General features: G+C 48.8%; 1 protein-coding gene across 17 annotated transcripts in view; it reads left to right on the forward strand.

The window, feature by feature from the left end:
- The window catches only part of caska (calcium/calmodulin-dependent serine protein kinase a), a 102,454-nt gene that overhangs the window by 78,560 nt on the left and 1,254 nt on the right, over window positions 1-22,640 (forward strand). For 3 of the 17 annotated variants that reach the window (XM_027005227.2, XM_027005234.2, XM_027005240.2), the window contains 19 exons: window positions 308-407; window positions 1,081-1,098; window positions 1,399-1,520; window positions 5,838-5,915; window positions 8,078-8,125; window positions 8,641-8,721; window positions 12,067-12,255; window positions 12,488-12,566; window positions 12,990-13,075; window positions 13,695-13,763; window positions 14,429-14,497; window positions 15,349-15,384; window positions 16,530-16,568; window positions 17,136-17,332; window positions 17,416-17,531; window positions 21,860-21,940; window positions 22,032-22,112; window positions 22,221-22,423; window positions 22,549-22,632. In XM_027005227.2, coding sequence (XP_026861028.2) covers window positions 308-407; window positions 1,081-1,098; window positions 1,399-1,520; window positions 5,838-5,915; window positions 8,078-8,125; window positions 8,641-8,721; window positions 12,067-12,255; window positions 12,488-12,566; window positions 12,990-13,075; window positions 13,695-13,763; window positions 14,429-14,497; window positions 15,349-15,384; window positions 16,530-16,568; window positions 17,136-17,332; window positions 17,416-17,531; window positions 21,860-21,940; window positions 22,032-22,112; window positions 22,221-22,423; window positions 22,549-22,632 — 1,776 coding nt within the window. The remainder of the gene's footprint in view (window positions 1-307; window positions 408-1,080; window positions 1,099-1,398; window positions 1,521-5,837; window positions 5,916-8,077; window positions 8,126-8,640; window positions 8,722-12,066; window positions 12,256-12,487; window positions 12,567-12,989; window positions 13,076-13,694; window positions 13,764-14,428; window positions 14,498-15,348; window positions 15,385-16,529; window positions 16,569-17,135; window positions 17,333-17,415; window positions 17,532-21,859; window positions 21,941-22,031; window positions 22,113-22,220; window positions 22,424-22,548; window positions 22,633-22,640) is intronic. The other 14 variants (XM_027005229.2, XM_027005228.2, XM_027005231.2 and 11 more) reach the window with 14 other exon arrangements.

Consider the following 22,640-nt stretch of genomic DNA (forward strand, 5'->3'; position numbering starts at 1 on the left):
CTCTGACCCCAAGAGACACTCTTGATATTTGTGGATATAGAATCATTTGCATTTGTTTAATAAACTGCAAAGTAAATCTTGACATCTGTGGACCATGCTTAGATTAGCAGTGCAGTTCTCCCACAGTTCTACTGTCAGCTCGATAGTCATTGATAGTCACTATCATCTTGATAGTCATTTCAGAAAAGGGACAGATGTCTTGGGTTTTGTGATCTCTGTCCCTGTAATGTCCCCGACTGAGGCTTTGGGTAGGTGGGCTGGCCACCGAGAGCAGGCGGGGGTCACCGGCTTGCGTTCTTGCGTGCAGGGGGCCGTGCTGGCTGCAGTCTCCAGCCACAAGTTCAACTCCTTCTACGGTGACCCACCAGAGGAGCTGCCCGACTTCTCGGAGGATCCCAGCTCATCTGGTATTCACCTGCACATGCACTGTGCAGATCAGCATGCACACCTCAGTTCTCTCTGCTCCTGTTTGTGCTTACATGAGACCTCACAGGCTGATAGCAGTTCAACAGCAGCGAACGCTCAGTGAAGTATTGTTTTCAAAAAACTATTTCACTTTAAATCGTACTGATTGCGTAAGATGCGTTTACACTCACTCGTTATTTATAGTTTATCTTAAATCTGATTGGTTTGTGTAAAACATGCACTCTGTGGTCAGAGAGCCTTGCCACTTTTGAACTGATCTGCTGAAGATCGCTTGAGCAAGGCGAGGGTGGATAGGCATGACAACGCAAAGTAACTAAGTAATTGAATTTATTATTAACAATATTCACAATAAGCACTTCTTCCGCCAGACAATGTAGTCTGCTAATGAGCCTTTGTTGCTAAGCGACACGATGGCTCAATGCTCAATGGTGGATTAATACAAAATCCAGGCATAGTGAGTGTATATCAAGGATTTTACATTGGCTTCAAACAAGGCTCAGCCAATACGATTTTAGAACTGGAAGTTCTGGGGACTGTGCTTTGCTTGCAAGCTTGCCCCACCTAGTAATCTCTGCCTGTCCTTTTTTGTGGATTTACAGCTGTTGCACTGTAAATGTAATATATGTTTTTGTCCTAATGCTGGCCTCCCCCCAGGACTGCTAGCGGCAGAAAGTAGGTAGCTTTATCTTCATAGATTCATGGATTATATGGTTACCCAAGTCATCTGTCATATCTCTGCCTTTCACATCAAAACTGATTCTTTCATGTCCGTTACTGCCCAGCGTTTACTACGGCTGCAGTGCAGTGCTTTCCTCTGCATTCAGCCCCCATTGTCTTGATTGTGGTGTCTCGTAGTTTGCCTTCCTCCCGTGGTGTGTCCCCTTGAGTGAGGTGTATCGCAGATCTGTGCTGTGCTAAAGGTCCCGTACCATGCGCTTGTGTGTCTGCGTGTGTGCTTGTATCCATATGTAGGAGCTGTGTCACAGGTGTTGGACAGCTTGGAGGAGATCCATGCACTGACGGACTGCAGTGAGAAAGACCTGGACTTTCTGCACAGTGTCTTCCAGGACCAGCATCTCCACACACTGCTAGATGTATGTCAGTACTTCGTGAATGCATGCAAAGTTCTGGTAAAAGTAACCAAACAAAGCTTTCCTAAATACTGTGTGTGCACATTTGTGTGTGCGTGTGCGCACGTGTGTGTGTGTGTGTGTGTGTGTGTGTATGACACATATAACCTTTTTCTGATACTTCCAGTGGCCTCTGACTTGAGTGGTTTAGTGAGAACAGGTCTTCTGATCGTACTTTATAAGGTCTGCACATTTAGTTCCTCTGTGCCAGTCTTTCACAATACTGCTGTGTTAAACCTACAAACAGAAGTAGTGAAAGATAAAGTCTAAGAATTGTAGTTTGCTTTCAGGTCATTGACAGTATCACAGTCCAGCATGAGTAGATATCAGATGACTGTTCTCAATATATTCCGCTTCTATGCCACCCAAGTGTCCATAATGAGGCCTTTGTGTACTTTTGAAAATGTCAGATACAGTTGGCTTCATTCATTAGTCAATGATTACTTGTGTTTAAGTTATAAGGTACACTCTGTCACACGCAGAGGCACTCGTGATAATCTTGGGTGTTTGTATAAATTCGGTGTTGTGGCAGCCACAGCTGCATTCCCATAGCTTGTGTGTGTGTGTGTGTGTGTATGTTTGGCTGTGGCTGACTCTGGGTGACACTGGGTTTGGTGCTTGGGTGTGGGATGTACAGGGTTTCCATGCACAGGAGAACACAGAGGAGGCTGGGGGCCTCGCAGCAGCGCTGATTGGGCAGTCGTGGCTCGGGGAGCCTGTGAATGCACATGGCTCATTGAAAACCTGCTCGTTGCACTGAAAAGCCAGAGCAACAATGGCATCTATTGTCAGACTTGGCCCTTTGAGTGCTATGGCTGCACTAGGATCCGTCTGTGTGAGGGGCTGCTCCACACGTTAAGATTGCCATTCCCCTCTAAGAACGCCGTGGATAGGCGCAGGGATAGTGAGTCTCGGCCTTTCGCAGAGTCTCCCTGATGTTGTGTCTCGTCTGGGTTTGGTGAGTAAGAGTGGATGTTTTCTGTGTCCCAAGTCTTTGCTAATTCAGGCAGCCCTCCTTCTTGTAGTTGCCAAGCTTGCTGTTCAGATGTGATGCTTCGGACGTTTTAAACAGCTGAACTTTCAAACTTCAGGTCAAGCTTTTCAGTTCATCTTTTTTCAGGGTTTTTTTTTTTTGGTTTTTTTGAGCACTTCTTGAGATCACTTCCATGATTTTATAGATCAGATCCAGAAACTGTTTGCTGCTTTTTATATAGTATATAGAGTATATATAGATTATTTATCCCATTTCTCACACCAACAGTTATATATAAAAGTTAATTGTATTCCTGAAAGTTGGCCAACCGAAAAAGTCTTTAGGTTTTAAGAATTTAACTGGATCTATAATAGTCAAGGATGTGATCCCATGAATACTAAAAGTCTTTTGCTTTTCAGTATTGTGTATTTTATTAGTCAAAAAACAAAAAGTTTGTAAAGCAGTGTTTTTGACTCTGCCTGATAAAAGTGCTTTCAAAACTGCACTGGTTGTCAAATCCCCTTTGCATATGTGTATTCCATCTCAGATAGTACAGCTACTGTAGAACTACTCCCTTCGACTGGGTTGCGAGACTTATCTGCAGTAAGGAGACCAGAAATTCTAACATTATAACAAGTCAAACCTGTTAGCTCCTTGCCTGGTGGGGCTTGTCCCAGGGATGGCTCAAAACCGCAGAGACATCAGACTTCCCCTATGGGATGCTCCGGTTGAGCGTCCCCATCTGACACTTGATGAGCAATCTGTGTGTAGCGGCGAGGGTGTTTAAAGCCTAGGTCATTTTCAGAGTAGATGTCCTCTGACAGAAAGTGTCACACTTCGGTCACACACTGCCCAGAGCACTATATGATAATCATCATTGCATCACCCGCGATGTACATTAATCTCTCTGGTGTGTTGTTATATTGACACCCCTCCTTTCCCAGCATCATGCGTAGTTTTTACACCACATTCATCTGTGATCACGTTCACACCAGGTATTGACATCCGTCTGGGGTGATCTGAGCCCATGAGGACTGTGATATGTGCAGGCGTGAGTTGGGTTGAAGGGTGTCTGGGAGATGTGTCTCACTCAGACACCTTTGTAGGTGGACGTAGCGTTTGTAGTGCTTGGTGATGCGCACCAGCAGGATGCAAGGACCAGCAATTGCACCATGGGGGTAACCGGAGCACAAACGCTCCATGCAGCACATTGTGAAAAGGCACACAATCAATTATTTTTAAAGCTTCCTAGCTAGCTAACAGAATTTTAGTGGTTAATCATTAATTCCAATCACATGTGGTCACTAGAGAAACATCCGAGATACTTGAAATCCACAAACGTGAAAGACTGTATTGGCTAAGCAGCTTGGTGGTCTGTTTGTGAGCTCTCATTCACCGCAGATTTCATTGCCAGCTGTGAACGTTTCCTGACTAAAACTGGGGCGAAAAAACAACAACTCGGAAATGTAATCACTGCAAGCCCAAAGCACTGCTGTATAATGGTGATATAATGTACCATGACAGGTGGAGAAACCTGATTGTTGAGGGGGGAAAAAAGAACAAACAGTGAGGAAATGCCAACGTGTCTCTCTCCTCAATGCTCTGAGGCAGCATTCTCTGACTAAGATCCCACAGCACAGGTGTTAAGCATGCATACCTATTAATTAATTTCACATGTGACCCACAGAATAAGACTGAAACCGAATGGCATTCATATACATGCAAATGTAAAGTTGAGTTTTACACTAGTACCTTGCGTGGAATCGCTGGCATGCTGCCTACACACAGTGGCACGTGTAGGCCGAACGAGACGTACCGATCCGTGTACACCAGACCTGTTTGCTCACTAGCCTCATTTAAGAAGCTTGAGACTGCATTACACAAGGATAAGGGTAGAACTGGACTCCTGGGGTACTGAAGCACTTCTGTGTCAGCACTCTGGACTGGCTTCATAATCAAGATGCCCAGTATGTGTCTGCAGGTTTTCTTTGTGTGACTTGGATCCTGGTACCACTCAGTGGGGAAGTATGTAGACTTTGCCTGTCTGATTTGATAGTAGCAAAACATTGGCCATCTAAAGAGGGAGTAAAGAAAATATATATTTTACAATTGAATTGCTGTTTAATTCATTTTTTCCCCTGACGCTTGAGAGTTTTATGCATTTCGAAGGTCGAAACAGAGCCAGATTTTGGTCTGAGGTGCTCAGGTTTGGCTCTGGGTCTCTCCTGGATTCTGCATTCTTGCCAACTGGTATCCTTGGATAATGCATGTACCACCTTCAGTCTTGACAGCAAATAACTAACATTTGGACCTAATATTTGAACCTCATTCCTGATGAGTGATTATTTTATCTTTATTGCTTTGAGACAGATTAGGCAGTCAGATCTGGAGGTCCTAACTTTAGGAATGTAACATGTAAGCACTGAACTACGGTCAGCCCTCAGACACTATCTGAGTAAACTGCTATGGAATGGCTGCCTGTAAAAAGCAAGTTGATACTTAAGTGTGTACCTGTGCGTATGGTAGTTTACATCAAATAAAGAGACTAAAGCCAAAACTCTCTATAGGAGATCATGGGATTCTAGTGTCAAATGTTAAAGTAAATAGATAATGTACAATATGATTTGTTGGGATGCAGTCCACAAGTTTAAATATGTTTTATTTTTAGACATTGAGTTTTAACTACATTTCTGTGTCTTACATCATGATAAGAATAACTGGAAGTGCTTTTTTTCCTCTTTTCTTATAGATCAGAATGATTGATGTATTTGGTCTGGATATAGGCTGACATGAGAGAAACCTGTGGCATGTAGTGAGCTACAGTAAACAGAATGATAAATTCTACATTACAAATATGAGCTCAGCTGCCATACCGCATTACGACTGTAGACAGCATTCAACTCATGCTTCCTTTTTAGCCTGTAAGACCTGGGTGCCAGTTCAAAAATCGATCAACTTGTGAATGAATGTGTATGTACTAGCATGAGACACCCCAGGTTGTTTAGAGGTTCTAAACTTTCCGAAAACCCCTGGGAGAACATCGCATGCGTGCGCAAATCTAGAGGCAAGATCTGGACCATACTTGCTGGCTGGACCTACCAAACGAGGCATTTCAAAATCTGGCTTGGTGATTGTAAATAAATTCAGAGTGCACTTCTCTCAGAAACAGAGAAACAAGCCAAGTATATAAATATATATGCTTTTTAAAGTAGACTTTTCATGTTGAATTCCTCATGGTAAATTATTTACACGTTGTTTGTAGTGTGGTGTTGCTCACTACCTCTCTGCTCTTTTGTCTTTATTTTCAGCTGTACGACAAGATCAGCACCAAGTCCTCACCGCAGATTAGGAACCCGCCGAGCGATGCTGTTCAGAGAGCCAAAGAGGTCAGCCGAGGCCCTGTCTGCACTCCACACGCGAACGTGCAGCTTGTGCACACTGAATGGCAGCTGACAGGGGACCCAGGGCCAGGTTTAGACCAGCACTCTTCACGGTGTCGGTCTGAGAAGATAAAACGGCCTCTGTGTCTAAATGAAACTGCGACACTCACGTGCACATTACATCCTTGCTAGCAAAGTCAGGTCGGTTATCCTTGAAGACTTGGTTCAAAGTTTGCGGTGTCTTTTGTCTAAGGTATGTCAGAAGGAGACAGGAGACTCTAAAACAGCGCAGGTGGCCTGTTTAAGAGATCTTACCATTCGCATTCAGCTTAGTCCTTTAAATGCCCTTTGTTCTTCAGCGTGTAATACTGTTCTGATTGTCATGCGTTTTCGTGATGTTCTGTTATAGCTAATCAAGTGTACTGCAAAGACACACTGCATGGATCTGCCTGCAATCTCAATTTCTCTGCTCTGCACACGCTTAGCTTTAGCGGTGGCGTTAGCATTAGCTTCAGCCCACTTGCTCTGTTTCATGTTTTCTCTCCCTGGGTCAGGCTGCAAAGCATATGGTGCAGTTCTGGTGCCACAGCATGAGTGTGCTTGAGTGGGACTCTATGGGCTTCACAGACTGGAAATTTGGCCCAGAAGGTTCAGTCTGTTGCACACCTACGAACACTGTGGAGTCATTTCATATGGAGAGATTAAAGACAAGTGGTAATCATTTCTAGATTAAAGACAGGTGGTAATCATTTCTAGATTGTTGTTTTGCTCTAAAGGCAGGGCCAAGTTCCTTTTTTTTCATGAAACCGAAATGCTATTAGTCTGGTATATATATTCAGTAGATCCTGCATAAGTAGACACTAATCTGGAACCAAACACAGCTAAATCTAATAATTCTGTCTCAGTTCAGTCTCAGCCTGGTCTTTATGTGGTTTGCCTTTTTTTTATCTGTCGTGATAGAAAGTTTCATAGATGCTTGTTTTCAGTCAATGCTTCTAAGAACCTTTGCTCACTACAAGTTCTGTTACTTCTGCAAATCCCTTGTGGCATGACGCTTGTGTGAGCTATGGCAAATTTTCACTTGAATGAGAATGTCTTGAGCAGTCCCAAATAAACCCGTCATGAGAGGTAGGATGTTTTTGTGGAGGTTATAGCATAAAAATGCTCTGGGGCTTAAAAATTGGAAGGTTTTTTCTGGTTCTGGATCTCGAATGAAGGTGAGAAGAAAGCAACCCAGTAAAAGTGAGACAGGACCAGCCTGGTTTTACTGGGGGAAGCCCCTGACACTTGTACACTGGCTCACTTTAGATATGCATAAGACTTTAGATATGCATACACACTACGCTTACAAACTTGTGTGTGTGTGTCTATCTGTCTGTCTGTCTGACTGTCTGTTTTTAAGGACCGTCTGCTCAAGAGTTCCTCTCAGTGGGTTTCGGTTGTTAGAAATGTAGCTGTTGGTCATGTGCAGTACCTACTGCTAACATTTAGGCAGTCGCTCTTTGACCCCAAGAGTACTAGCTAAACACCAATATACACAAATCCACAAACATTTAGCAGTCAGTAAAATTTGGCTGTGGCTCCAGGTGACTCAGAAGACATTATTTTCAACAGACGTCTTTAATCTTTTTAAATAGAGAACTGTACTTCATTTGACTACTGTTTTAGTATATTGTGCAAATATGTTTGCTACGTTAAAAGCAGTGGTGACCTGGCCATCGCGAGGAGGGGCACCCATTAATGTCAGTTGACTTATGGCTCCTGCTTTGGGGCTGCCATGATGAGTCCTGTTGCACTGCTTCAGCGAGTGGTCTCACTGCTGCCCTTTGACTACAAATCAAAGCCTCTCTCGGGTCCACCGGGCACTAGAAGAGCTTTTTCTCTCCTTAAAAAAACCCTTTCACTTCCTGCTACTGTCCAGTGCCACGCTGAAATGCTTCACCAAGGGTGGCTGGCTGGGTGCAGTGGTTGGGGCGTGGCCTGTGTCTAACTCCTCCCCCTGCCCTTACTCATCCTTTCTGCTGAGTGGCCTTTTAGTAAGATGGTAGTTGCCTCACCTCAGCTCCTCGCCCCACCCCCACACTTACTGTCACCTGATCGTGTTTAACCCTTTAAATGCACCATTGGCTCAAAATGTGTAACTCTGCTGTGTCTGTCTCCTGTGCAAGAAGTCCAGTGGAGACGGGACAGGCACAGCTTTGAAACTTCTGGAATATGTAAGCTGATGACAATTTCCAAGCTTTTAATACTACCACTGTTTTTATCCTTATAGATTGTTTTAAATAGATAGTTTTGGTACTAGAACTGGGGGGGTAGAGGCTACCGGTATCACGGAGCAGTGTTACTCCTGTATCTGATGTCTAGACAGACTGGTTAGAGTGATGAGGGAGTGACCAGAGGCGTGGTAGAGTGAGCGGCAGCAGAAAACTGCTGACCATGTGGGTTTGTGACAAAGGTCCCGTCTACGCTGATTTACAAGCGCACGCGCACACAAACGCATTCAGCAGAAGGTTGTGACATGTCTGCAGTGTTGGGTCAGTAGTCATGTAGGACCTGGGACTACACCAAAAAAGGATGAGTGTGGGGGGGTGTGTGGGGGTGTGGGTGGGGGTGTGTTGTGTGTGTTTAGGATTGTGTTTGGCCTGGAGCTGCTCAGTTGGGCATAGGTGTCTTTAAGGAAGAACAGAGAGAGATTTCATCCTGAAGAAGCTCACATGCTGTTTTTCTGCAGGCACTAGAAGAAATCTCCTGCTACCCAGAGAACGCAGATGCTAAAGAGCTGAGACGCATCCTGACCCAGCCTCATTTCATGGTAAGTTAGGCCTGCTTCACAAAGCTGCTTCTGCACCACTCAACGTACACTTGCATTTCCTCCACGAAAGAAGGGCTGTTCTACTACATTTCGCTGCCTGAGAAAGTGTCAGGAAGCAGCTGTCAAAGACGCATCATGTCTCACTCTGTTAACTGTGAACATGATGGACGCAAAAGCACCGTTATTTGGAGCAGGGAGGGGTGGGGTGGTTGAACCTTCATGTGGGGGGAAAAAAAAAAATCCTGGCTCAAATGACTAGGGCATAAAATATTTGACATGGATTCTGTGTGTCTGTAGGTTTTTGTTTGCTGGATGGATGCTTTGTTTTGTGAGTTGCGGGGAAAGTGAGCTATTGATTCCTTCCAAAAGGCTGGTTGTTGCACATGGCCATTTTTGTCACTGTGTGAGATTGATCTGAGCGAAGTCCATCCCAGGAGCGCTTGTGATTGGCCAGATGAATTGGGGACACTGTTGTTTTTGTCTGGACCACAGCACTACTAGCCCCATGTAAACAACCTGTCCTCAATCTTTCCTTTCCCACAAGTGCAAGGGTTTGCATTGGTGACATAACCTCTCCTTCACTCAGACCTTCTGTGGTTCAGCTTTGATAGAAGAAGTATTCAGCCCTTGTGTGCAAAATGATCTACCTACACCAATACACCTTCAATTTAGTACAAATGTATAGTCACTATATAAGCCCAATTAGTATGGCAAAATGTAAGATTGGGTTAGGTATGAACAGAACAAGGAAAAATGACCCTCAGTATAGTATGCATGACAGTAAATAGGCAATAACCACGCTAGACATGACATGTGGTACTATGTAGGTTTTTCTTTTGGTTGATGAAATAATGTTAGTACTCAACAAAGTGCCGCTCATATGCTCTTTTCCAGTGTAAATGTCTTACTTGCAAAGATCATTAGCACAAAGCAGATTATCAGTACTGAGACCATTTACAGGTCCTGATGTGCTCAGAGGCTCTTTGAGAAATTATGTCTCATCAGCTGTTGCACTCCCATGATCAATGAGAGCAAGAGAGGGTGCTCGAGTACTTTATCAGCAGAGCAAATGTCACAGCAGAGTTTGGGCCTCACCAGTCACCATTGCCCCTGTGCCCTTTACACTGCTCACATTGCCGTAAGGTTAGCCAGCGAGGCTCAGCACAGAGAGCTCGATCCGCTACAGCGCGCTGACTCAGAGAGCCGGCCAGAGGTGGGCCCGTAGAGGGTCTGCCACAGTACGATCTCCCAGCCTGCACACGCAGATGGAGCCCAGAGCGAATAGGCACTCCTCAGTTCTCTGCGCCTCTCACGTGAAGGGTGAAGGAGTCCGAGGGCAGAAGAATGTGGGAAGAAGAAAGCTTCAGGGAGGTTAAGTTTATTCCAAGCATGTGAGATAAGGCAGCGAGATGTGTGGTGGGAAACGGACAGTGCGGCAGAGGTGGTGAGTGAAGAGGGAGGTATTTGAGCTGCCCTGCGCCGCCTACGACACTCATTTCCACGGCTCGAGAGACGGGACCGTTCTGCTTTCGGCTGGCTGGGGAATGCGGGAGTGTAGAGCTGGTAGGGGACGTGGTCAAGACCAGGCAGGAGGAGCTTTCTAGGAAAAGGAGCCGTGCCGAGAACGACTGTGAGAAAACACGGGCCAAGTAACGTCACCCTTTCAGCCTCAGGCGGCCTGGTTAAATGAGAGGCGTCCGGGAGCGTCCATCGATGCTAAAGGTGGAGAGGAGGAAAGAGAGAGGAGAAGGGGGGAGAGAGAGAGAGAGGGATGGAAAGAAGGGGGTGAGAAGGGGCAAATAGCAGGGTGAAGAGGCAGGTACAGGCTGCTGATGTTACAGTCAGCGCTTGATCCCACGTTCCCCTTTCCAAGGGCTTTCTGAGTTTCCACTGGACTGTCAGTCAAGATGGTGAGCTAGGGTGCTGCTTAGCTCGTGACCATTTCCGCTTGAAGTAAAACCTGTTGCTGATGCCTGTGGAGTCATTTGTGGATTTTTTCCCTCTTTTTAACAGGAAGGGGGGTTTTTTTAGTTAAAAAAAAGTAACAAGTTTAGTGAAGGCAGATTCCGGTAATGCCAGAGGGGTCTGCAGTATCCCTCTATAGCCCTGGGAGAGGAATGTGAAGTGCTTGAGCCATTCTGTTCTTATTAGAGCCACGTTCTGAGTTCCGAGTAGCGTGCATCCATTCGCTTTACACTAATCCATGGATATGTTGTTCCTGAATAGCTGGTGGCAGTCAGCTGACATAGTGCTGCATGTGCACACTTTACCGCTGGTATAACAGAGAGCTTTAAATGCTGCTGGTATAACAGTGCTTTTAACTGCCTCTGGAAGTTGTTTGAATGGAGTTGTGTTAATTGTTACAGCCTCAGACTGAGATGAATATTGGTCTGTACGAGGATGCAAGGGATTGCTGCCTTTGCACTGGGCTGTATTTTTAGTTTCAGGTCATGTGTAAGGCCTGTGTTTGTGTATTTTTAGCCCTGTGCTTGTATATTTTAGGCCTGTTTGTGTGTATTTTTAGGCCTGTTTGTGTGTATTTTTAACAGTTTGTTTATTTTAGGCCTATGTTTGTGTATTTCTAGGACTGTGTTTTTTGTATTTTTAGGCCTGTGTTTGTGTATTTTTAGGCCTGTGTGTATTTTTAGGCCTGAGTCAGGCTATGTTATGTATTGCTTTAAATTATTTATGTATACGTGCATGCATGTACAGTACAGGAGTCAGGAGTTTATCATTAAGTGCTTTATCTTGGGAGTGGCTTTCTTTCCTGGCAGGGGAGCTCTGTTTCATTGTGAAGTTGATTGCTCAAGAGCTGACTCAATCAGTAGAATTCTGTACTCATTATGAAAGGTTGTAGTGAAGGCCAGAAGTGTGCTCGTAGATCTGAGCTGCAGTGATCCTTTTCTGAATTACAACTGTTCTGTTGTTTGTGCTGTTTGTAAACCCTGTGATCTAGCAATAGCAGAACAAGAGCATGCAACTTTGCAGGCGCTCCTGACTTCTGCCAAGGACGAAGGTTCAACTAAAGTTCAAAGAAATTAATTGGTATTTGACAGATTTATCAGTCGCAGCCCTAGAGACTTCAGCTGTCTTTATCTGCAGCCCTGAGGGTTGCAGCCCTGAGGGTTGAAGATGTTTCATGTAGAGTGGCCCACAGCTCACCTCAGTGGGGAACGTCTTCCTTCCACAGGCTGTCACTTTACATTTCTACTGCACTATATATGAGTAGTATGGGAGAGTGTCTCCTGTCCCTGAGGGCTGAGGGGTAGAGCCCAGAAGTTCAGAGAGTGTGGGTGGGTGTGGGTGGGTCACAGTACCCTGTGCTTAAGATGCTGTTCTCCTTAGGCATTACTTCAGACGCATGACGTAGTGGCACACGAGGTGTACAGTGACGAGGCACTGAGGGTCACGCCTCCACCCACCTCCCCCTACCTGAACGGAGACTCGCCCGAGAGCACCAACGGAGACATGGACCTGGACAACGTCACCCGGGTACGCCTGGTGCAGTTCCAGAAGAACACAGACGAACCCATGGTATGGCTACTGCCCCCGGATCCTGGGGCCACTCTGTACTCTCTGACTTAAAAATTTTTTTCACCTCTTGTCCTGATCTGTACTCTGCCTCGCGGTGTGCCTCTCTGTCTCTCTCTCTCGCTGGCATCCTGTGTTAAGATTTCTGTCTCTCCGATCTGATCGCAGATGCTGCACGCAACAGCTTGTGCGCCCAGGTCTGTCACTCTGACCTCTGCCCTTTCCTCTGTTGCAGGGCATCACGTTGAAGATGAATGATTTGAACCACTGCATCGTGGCCAGGATCATGCATGGAGGCATGATTCACAGGCAAGGTACAGGACGGCGCCGTTAAGCCCCGCCTCCGCACAACACAGCGCTAACAGCAGCACCGGACACCAGCCTCACAACACCTCACTCCCTCCCCTCACTGGCCCGGCACTCATGTTCCAGAGATGACACGAAGCCTCTGAAGTTCGCATTAGTCTGGCACTGACACGCTGACCTCTCTGCCTCAAACTGTTTGCGCACACACACCACCACTCCTTGCTTGTGCTCTTATCTTCACTTGTCTAAGAAAAGCCTTCGTCTACCTGAGGACCTCAACCACAGACACTGTTGTTGTGTATGGCATTCAGTGTTGGTCTTGCTTTCTGCCTGGCTTTACTGCTGACACGGAGCCTGCAGTGAACTGGCACCCAGCACAGCTAAAGGATCCTTCCGCATGCTTTCACACACATATCACTTCTGTCACATAGGCACTTTGCATGTTGGAGATGAGATACGGGAAATCAACAGCATAAGTGTAGCCAATCAGACGGTGGAGCAGCTCCAGAGAATGCTGGTAAGTATGGATCGTGTCATGTTTCTTAGGCAGTGTCTTCCCCATGCTTGGACTTTAGCAGGAAAAAAAAATTTATTCAGATTGGCAAGTGAACAAAAAAACAAATCCCATTCAATGTGCTTGAGTGGGTTTGTTGAAACTCCTGATCAGTGTCTTATTCTGTGTGTGAGAGGTGTTTGATCGGTGCCGTATGCTGTGTGAGAGGTGTTTTGATCATTGTTTTATTCTGTGTGAGAGGTTTGACCAGTGTTTTTTTGTGTGAGAAGTGTTTGATCAGTGTTTTACTCTGTGTGAGAAGTGTTTGATCAGTGTTTTACTCTGTGTGAGAAGTGTTTGATCAGTGTTTTACTCTGTGTGAGAAGTGTTTGATCAGTGTTTTACTCTGTGTGAGAAGTGTTTGATCAGTGTTTTACTCTGTGTGAGAAGTGTTTGATCAGTGTTTTACTCTGTGTGAGAGGTTTGACCAGTGTTTTTTGTGTGAGAAGTGTTTGATCAGTGTTTTACTCTGTGTGAGAAGTGTTTGATCAGTGTTTTACTCTGTGTGAGAAGTGTTTGATCAGTGTTTTACTCTGTGTGAGAGGTGTTTGATCAGTGTTTTATTCTGTGTGTGCTTCCACAGCGGGAGATGAGAGGCAGTATCACCTTTAAGATCGTGCCGAGCTATCGGGGGCAACTGTCTGCCTGTGAGGTAGTGTTTCCAGTGGCCTGCCAGTCTCCTCCTCCCCTACTGTCTTTATCTGTGTGTGTGTGTGTGTGTGTGTCTGTCTCTCTCTCTCTCCCCCCATCTGCTGTGGTTGACTCCAGGGCCTGGCCCGGTGCTGTGTATTGGGGTGGGCCGTAGGGGCGGGGCCTACTGTGATCTCTCTGTGTGCGACTAACTGCCTGCCTGATGCCTGCGTGTTAAAGCTTTCTCCCCCGAGACGCTCTGTCGCGCAGGGCTTGAGGCCTTACTACTGCACACCAATTTCAAAACCAAGATACCGGAACACAGTCCCATGCAGATACCATTGAAACAACCAGCAGTGCATACATATTTATATTTGTTACGAATAGGTTATTTCTCCCAGACATCCTTAAGTAGGTCTGGGTTTCATTTGTTAAATAATATGAGTACCTGTCTCTTAGCATTTTCTCTCAACAAGAACTTGAACGGTGGAAATAAATGTGAACTTGTCCACCCCCTCTGGTGGCCGCCTGTATTAAGGCAGGAAGGTAAATTACAAGTGTTTAAAACTTGGCATCTGGTGTCCCCCTACACAATGTTCAGCCCATCTCTTACTGTAGAAGTGGCTCGGTATCCAGGTTGCTCTGCTGTCTGCCTGCTGTATCGCTGACCTCTGTATCTTATTACAGAAAGAGTCCCCCTCTACCTGCAGACTGTCCCCTGCTAATGGCCATTCCAGCATTAACAGTTCTATTTTGGTAAGGACCCCAAGTCGCCTTGATTAACTGCCCCCCCCTTCCAATACTGTCCTTTAATGTTGTCTGTGATTTATCTTTTCTCTGTTTAATTTAACATCTTCCCTCAGGAATGCATTTCTGATTTCCACTACTTATGTTAAAATGACAATTTCCTGTAAGGTTCCTGTAACATATTATAAAATTCATTTTCAAAAATGTTCCCCATCATAAGCACAACATTTTTCCATTTGAATGAACGGCAGGAAGAATGATCACTGTGCTCCGTTTCCGTTATCTGAGTTCGCAAATTGGTGTGCTCCGTTGTGGCTGTTGTAATCCGTGCACCCGTTCGTATACGCCATACGCGTGGAGACACACGAGACATGCCAGTGACTTCATAATTCCAGACATCACCAGGGAGCAGTCACGTGACCCACATGCCACAAGAAGCCACGCGAGGGCGCTAACGCAGCGTAACCCACTGGCAACATGTCCGTGACGGAGCCCCCTTGGTCTGATCCAGCAGGAAGTGCCCCGGCCCGTTACCTCACCCGCCCCCACGAGGAGCCGCTGATGTCGGTGGGCCTGTCGGCGGAAGGCTCGGCTCGGCCTACCGGGGGCACGGTGCGGTGCCAGGGCTGTTTGCTTGCTATCGCGTGCTTCGCTGTTCTGAGACTTACCCTCGACAGCCTGCTGTGCACTTTCCATGGTATTGAATGGTATTTGGTATTGAATCGTCTGTTCTGATGAGTTATGGGTGAATCCACTCGAGGGCTGCTGACTGTTTGTTTGATGTGAATGCTGGTGCCACAGTCACTGGCTGAGTAAAGGCTGAGCATGTGGAAACAGCGTTTCTGTGCTTTATCTTACAGGACTTGCCGTCGACCATCCAACCAAAAGGACGGCAGGTGAATAGAGAGCATGTCACCTACATCACCGTTATTACCTCTCCATCACCCCTACTGTAGTATCCCATCGTGCGTGCGCGTGTGTGTGTGTGTGTGTGTGTGTGTGTGTGTGTGTGTGTGTGTGTGTGTGTGTGTGTGTGTGTGTGTGTGTGTGTGTGTGTGTGTAAGTATTTTACTAACAAATCAAGCTGTTTGGCTGCTCATTCACGCTACTGTTACCCCTGTGTCTACTTAATCCGTAGAGCAGCTAACTCTGGAGGCGCAGTGATGTTAAACCTCCTGTGGACAGACTGATTTAGCACATAACACAGATGTGTAGCGTGTTCGTCATTTGTACACTATAAATAGATTTTTTTCCAGTAAAAGAAAAATGAGGTTAGGACTAATCTGGCACAGACGTGAATACGGGCATTGAGATTTCTACCCAATTAGGTTAACACATCGTCATGTAACTGTGGATTACAGCGAGATTGAGAGCGTTGTCAGTCTGTCCCAAGCCTGGAAAAAGACAGAGATCTCCATTTGCACAGGGTCCTGAACCTAGCAGGCTAGCACAGTATCAACCTGCAGAGCTGCATTCACCTGCACAGCACATTTTGATATCTATATTACAATAAAAAAATAAATAAATACAATGCAATACGAGAAGAAAGAATGAGAGAACGAAAGAAATGCATCTAATGACCTAAATGACACATTGATTACAGTCATAAAAAAAAAAAATTTGATTACTTAGTATTTTCTTAACTGCAAACTTATCATTTGGTCTTCTACATGTAATAGATGAATTTTATACAAGATTTGCCATTAGTTTCTCATAAAAGATTTAGGTTTTAGGTTTAGTCATGCTACTTCCTAGACAGACTCCTGCAGTACATCCAGTGTGAGAGAGACAGCCAGGTGTCCAGCAGGTGGTGCCATTGACCTCATCTGTAGTGGTGGAACTGCGTCACACTAGTGCTCAACGTGGAACAAAGCGGTGATGTCCCACACTGGCACGGTTTGGTCTTTCCCCATCATAAGGTCTCCAGGCATTAGATATAACCACAGAGCTTCTGTCATTTCACCAGTCCCCATTCACCATCTCATATCACCACTACAGTATCTTTACGCTGCGTGATGAGTATAATGATCTCACATCCTAGATTCCCAGACCTGCAATCAAGGGTAAAATGTCAGTCAAGGTAAGACTCCGCCCAGTTTGTGTCACCAGCTAAAAACGTGCAAAATTGCGTCCCATTATGTGCAAAGGTGGCGTCATTGTATTTAACCCCCATCTCACTAACCCACCAACTTGGCAGCGGGAGATTAAGGCTTCCCCAAGGCTCCCGTGTTGTGCGCTGCATCATTTGCAGGAAAATCAAAGCATTGTTTTTAGGAAATCCTGTGTCCCAGCGCGATGTCCCGTGTCTAAGGCAGCCTGGTCCCGTGCCCGGTTGAGTGTGCGAGGGTCTGTGGTCGGGCACGACCGGCTGGGGGTTCCTCTTAGCTGGAGCCCCTCCCAGTCGCCTTCACACCTCGAGCATGTCGCCAGACGCGCCCATACACAAAGTCTGAGGACCATCCGCTAAGATTCATGCCACCGTCTGTTCCGCTTCTCCTTTGATTTCTGTCCTTCCTCCGGTTCCCCTCTTTTTTGCGGCCTGTTTTTCTTTCTTACAGCCCTCATCCCTTTGCTTCGTTAGAACCTCGGCGCTGTTCTGGGAGACTTACTCCTGACCGGCCCCGTTTTCTCTTCTGCTTCTCTGCAGATCTACGTGCGGGCGCAGTTCGAGTACGACCCGGCCCGAGACGACCTCATCCCCTGCAAAGAGGCGGGCGTCCGCTTCCGCGTGGGCGACATCATCCAGATCATCAACAAGGACGACCACAACTGGTGGCAGGGCAAGCTGGAGAACACCAAGAACGGCACGGCTGGCCTCATCCCCTCCCCGGAGCTGCAGGAGTGGTGAGCCAGCTCGATGCTGCCGAGAGGCGCGAGAGGCGCGAGGGTCGCCGCTAACGCTGACATTTCTCCTCCTCCTCTTCAAGGCGGGTGGCCTGCATAGCAATGGAGAAAACCAAGCAGGAGCAGCAGGCCAGCTGCACCTGGTTTGGCAAGAAAAAGAAGCAATACAAAGACAAGTACCTAGCGAAGCACAGTGCAGGTAATGTCCGGACCTCACCTGTCGTGTCGTTCGTTATGGTGTCGTTATGGATCAACGACGCACGCAGTGTTAGTTTGGTACACAGCTAACCGTGGAACACGATCAGGCGGTATGATTCAGCCAGAGTGGATCATGTGTGTCTCTAACCTCACACTGGAGCCATAGTTATCCTCCTACTAGAAACACCACTCGTAGCTTCTGGAAGTCTGTGACTATAAACACAGAGGGCAGCTCAGGTGTGCCTACATCTTACTGCCCATCTGCTCATGCTCAGGATGGCTGTGTGTGTGTGTGTGTGTGTGTGTGTGGGTGTGTGTGTGGGGTGGGGGCGGTGGGGATGAGAGCAGGTAAACGGAGCTCACATGACCCACAGCTCTGACTGCAGCATTTCCACAAATAGCAGGGAGACCTGCCACCAGCCTAGCGCCATATATGTGTGTGTGTGTGTGTGTGCGCACGCGCATGTGTGTCTGACTCCGCCCACTGCCACCCTTAGGCATAGCACCAAGGTTGGTGTCAGCACGTTCCGTGTGTGTGGATGTTCCAGAGGGGCTTGGTTTAGTTCACCAGCACCAGTCCCACACCCATTACAGCTAATGTGCACACCTGCACACAAGTGTGTGTGTCTGTGTGTGTGCGTGTGCGCGCGCGCGCCTCTGTGGTCACAGAAGGACTGCGTGGTGTGCAAGTGAGACACCTTGTTTCCCAAAAGAGCCAGAGGGCTCAGGTGTCGGGAGCAGAGAGACAGAGAGAGAGGGAGAGAGAGAGAGAGAGAGAGAGAGAGGAGCAAGAGGGGGAGAGAGCGAGTGGGAGAGGGAGGGAGAGAGAGAGAGGGAGAGAGAGAGGGAGGAGCAAGAGAGGGAGAGAAGGAGTGAGAGAGGGAGAGAGAGAGGAGCAAGAGAGGGAGAGAGAGGAGGGGGAGAGAGAGAGAGGAGCAAGAGAGAGAGGGAGAGAGCGAGCAGGAGAGAGAGAGGGAGAGAGAGAGAGGGGGAGAGAGCGAGCGGGAGAGAGAGAGAGAGGGAGGGAGAGAGGAGGGGGAGAGAGAGAGGAGCAAGAGAGAGAGGGGGAGAGAGCGAGCGGGAGAGAGAGAGAGAGAGAGAGAGGGAGGGAGAGAGAGAGAAGAGCAAGAGAGAGAGGGGGAGAGAGTGAGAGAGAGAGAGCGAGGGAGAGAGAGAGAGAGAGAGGGAGAGAGGTGTCACTGTAACACCACCTATGCCATGGAGACTTGGAGGGTAATTTTGGTGTTTTTCATCAGAGGATAATATTGTTTCAGATGAATTTTATCCTGATTATCAACTTATCTGAGTGGCCGAAGCCATTTCCTACAGCACTGAACCCCTCCAGTAGGCTTGCAGTAGAGGAAAGCTTTAACGCATCCACCATGCTGCCAGAGTGCCAGTTTATCAGCACAAGTCTCCGTAGCATCATTTCATGGAGAGGACAAGTTCTGACGGAGGCTCACTAAGCTGGATGTTCCGTGGCACGACATGCCTGCCTGCCTGCCGCACCATTTGGCGTCCCGAGGTGGGCCACACCCCGCCGGGCTCGGGGGTACGGCATCGACCCCCTCCTTGTGGTACAGTGGCCCCCAGCTCAGACATCATCCCCTCTTAGCACAGTGGCTCACTTCACTGGCCCTGATGAGCTCTCGCCGGGTGGGGGTGCTGTGATTATTAGTCCTGTTTCTTCAGTCATTTCACAGATTCCTCTTTTGTTAGCTAGCTGCATTAAGACACAGATGGGGTCCTTGTCTGCCCTTTGAACACCCCTGAGCACAGATGAGATGTTATTAGGCCTACGGGCATATTAAGGATAAAGGATTTACACACTTTGGTGAGGCTTTTAGAGCCTAATGCAAAATAAATCAAATCAAATCAAATGCACGCTATGCTGGTGTGGTTATGCCGTAAGAGCTTGTGTACACAGGGTTATGGTGATGTTTGAGCCCCGTTATGACAGCGCCGTACTGGTCACTGAGTGGATGTCACCGCTCTGCGGCGCATGCCACACTACCTGCTGCCGCCTACGGGCGGCACGGTGCTGCAGTTGTCACATGCGTGCTGCACGACGTTTGACTTTTGTCCTCCGTGCCTCTCTCTCTCTCTCTCTCTCTCTCTCTCTCTCTCTCTCTCTCTCTCTCTCTCTCTCTCTCTCTCTCTCTCTGTCTCTGTCGCTCCTCTGCTTTGTAACGAGCGGCCCCTGCCCGCCCACGCCCCGCCCCCTCCACAGCCCCTCTCCGCCCACTCCCCGCCCCTCCACAGCCTCTGCCCGCCCCCTCCACACCCCCTGCCTGCTGACGCCCCGCCCCCTCCACAGCCCCTCTCCGCCCACTCCCCGCCCCTCCACAGCCTCTGCCCCGCCCCTCCACAGCCTCTGCCCGCCCCCTCCACAGCCCCTCTCCGCCCACTCCCCGCCCCTCCACAGCCTCTGCCCGCCCCCTCCACACCCCCTGCCAGCTGACGCCCCGCCCCCTCCACAGCCCCTCTCCGCCCACTCCCCGCCCCTCCACAGCCTCTGCCCGCCCCCTCCACACCCCCTGCCTGCTGACGCCCCGCCCCTCTCCGCCCACTCCCCGCCCCTCCACAGCCTCTGCCCGCCCCTCCACACCCCCTGCCAGCTGACGCCCCGCCCCCTCCACAGCCCCTCTCCGCCCACTCCCCGCCCCTCCACAGCCTCTGCCCGCCCCCTCCACACCCCCTGCCTGCTGACGCCCCGCCCCCTCCACAGCCCCTCTCCGCCCACTCCCCGCCCCTCCACAGCCTCTGCCCGCCCCCTCCACACCCCCTGCCTGCTGACGCCCCGCCCCCTCCACAGCCCCTCTCCGCCCACTCCCCGCCCCTCCACAGCCTCTGCCTGCTGACGGGGCGTGCGCCCCTCCCTCCCCCCCCACACCCCTGCCTGCTGACGCCCCGCCCCCTCCACTCCCTGCCCTCTCCCAACTCCTCCCCAGCTCCTCCCTGCCCATAACCCTACCCCCTCCCTGTGTAAATGGCCAAAATGTGAAGTCTGCCGTGGGTATTTGTTTTGTATGTAAAGGGCCAGTGTTGCATCACACCTTTGACTAAGAGTCATTGTTCTCTCTGTTGACTGATGTTCTGTATTTGAGCCACAACTCAATGACCTTCCCCCTGTCCATTTTTCATGCTGTCTGCTTACCAACGGCCTCTGTGCATGTAAGTAAATCCGCAGTGACCCTCGTCACTCCTCGCTGCCTTGTTGTTTTACTGCTTTTGTATTTATGTCTCATCTGTGGTGTTTACCATGTGTGCTTATTAGCGACTGTTGAAGAAAGAGCACAAAACTCTGCATTTCTTGCACTGTCTGTGTGTGTGCGCGCGCGCGCGTGCGCGTGTGTGTGTGCGTGTGTGTGTGTATGTGTGCTTCATCTCTTTCATTGAGCTTGTCCCACATCTAGAAACGGTTCGGTTATCCCTTTACCCCCACAGTTCCACACGCTCTTACACGTGACACGGAGCTTCCAGTTAGCATCCCACCGCGCCGCTCCCCCATCTCCCTTAAACGGCCCGTCCCAGGTGGTGCGAGAGCCCGTCCTGAAACATTTACAGCGTCTATTCTCAGTGTAAGAGGAGACGGCCCGGTGGATCTCGTTTCCCGCACGCAGCACACGGTGTCGGCACCCAGCCGGGCTCTGGACGCGCGGCTCCCACCCGCCATCACGCTCCTGCTCCAGGCTTTAAATGGGGCGGGGGTCACGCGTCTTATCCCTCACCTTGACTCCCCGTGGCACTTTTCCCCCTATCACCATTTCATCTTCAGTTTCCTCCCTCTTGCTGTTTCACCTTCACCTTCGGCCCTGGAGCAGAAGCCCCCCCGGGCTCCAGCGTCACACAGCCGCAGGGTCCGCACTAGACTGTGCTCCCCGTCCACTGGCCAGTGCAGCGTTACATAAGCGTGCGGGGCCAAGCAGGGCATGACGATATGCCCAAGTTCCCCACCTAAATATACTCCTTCCACATTCTTGCCATTTTGCTCTGACCTGCCCTGGAGGGCCGCAGCAGTGCAGTTATCTGTGTTCCCCTGCGTTGGTGTATCTGTCTTCAGTCATATTTTTCAAGCACTTTTATGACCGTGTGAGAGAGCAGGTACAGCAGTGCACTGTGCTGTATGTCACCCTTCAGACCCGGACCGTTTCAGTCAGGCCTTAAACACAACAGTTCTGTTCCTAGACGGCCAACTTCTGATCTGGAGAACGGGACAGATGTTACTAGCTGGCCGTAGAGTACGGCGTGCATCCGTGTGCCTGAGAGATGTTCACTTCGACCCAGGACTTCCGAGTAACCGCATAAAATGTCTCCTTGCCATTCCAGTGTTTGATCAACTAGATCTTGTCACGTATGAAGAGGTAGTGAAGTTGCCAGCGTTTAAGAGGAAGACGTTAGTGTTATTAGGTGAGTGAGAATCTGGAGTCTGTCTGGATTATTTCATTCAAAATCACCTGGACTGAAGTCCTCACGGTTGTCTGCTGTTTCTGGTCTGCAGGGGCCCATGGTGTTGGCAGGAGACACATCAAGAACACACTAATCACGAAGCACCCCGACAAATTCGCATACCCCATTCCACGTAAGAGTGTTTTCCCAACAGTGCCATTCTTACCATTCTTCAGCATGGTGGAGCTGGCATGGCTCCGGTGCAGGAACATCTGGGTCTGAAACCTGCCTTTCCTCGCAGACACGACCAGACCTCCGAAAAAGGACGAGGAGAATGGCAAGAACTATTACTTCGTATCACACGACCAAATGATGCAGGACATTGCCAACAACGAGTACCTGGAGTACGGCAGCCACGAAGACGCCATGTACGGCACCCGGCTGGAGACCATCCGCAAGATCCACGAGAAAGGCCTCATATCCATCCTGGATGTGGAGCCGCAGGTGAGTCCCGTCTCCGTGCCTCGCATGCTGTGTCAGAGGAGCTCCCGTGCCACGGTGCCACGTTGTCGTGGTGCTGTACTGCGGTATAGAAGGAGTCTTATGGTGTTTGTGTATGTCGCTCCCAGGCGCTGAAGGTGTTGCGGACAGCAGAGTTTGCACCTTATGTGGTTTTCATTGCTGCGCCAACCATCACCCCAGGCATGAATGAGGTGAGACC

This window comes from Electrophorus electricus, chromosome 25, assembly GCF_013358815.1.
Source record: "Electrophorus electricus isolate fEleEle1 chromosome 25, fEleEle1.pri, whole genome shotgun sequence".
Lineage (NCBI taxonomy): Eukaryota > Metazoa > Chordata > Actinopteri > Gymnotiformes > Gymnotidae > Electrophorus > Electrophorus electricus.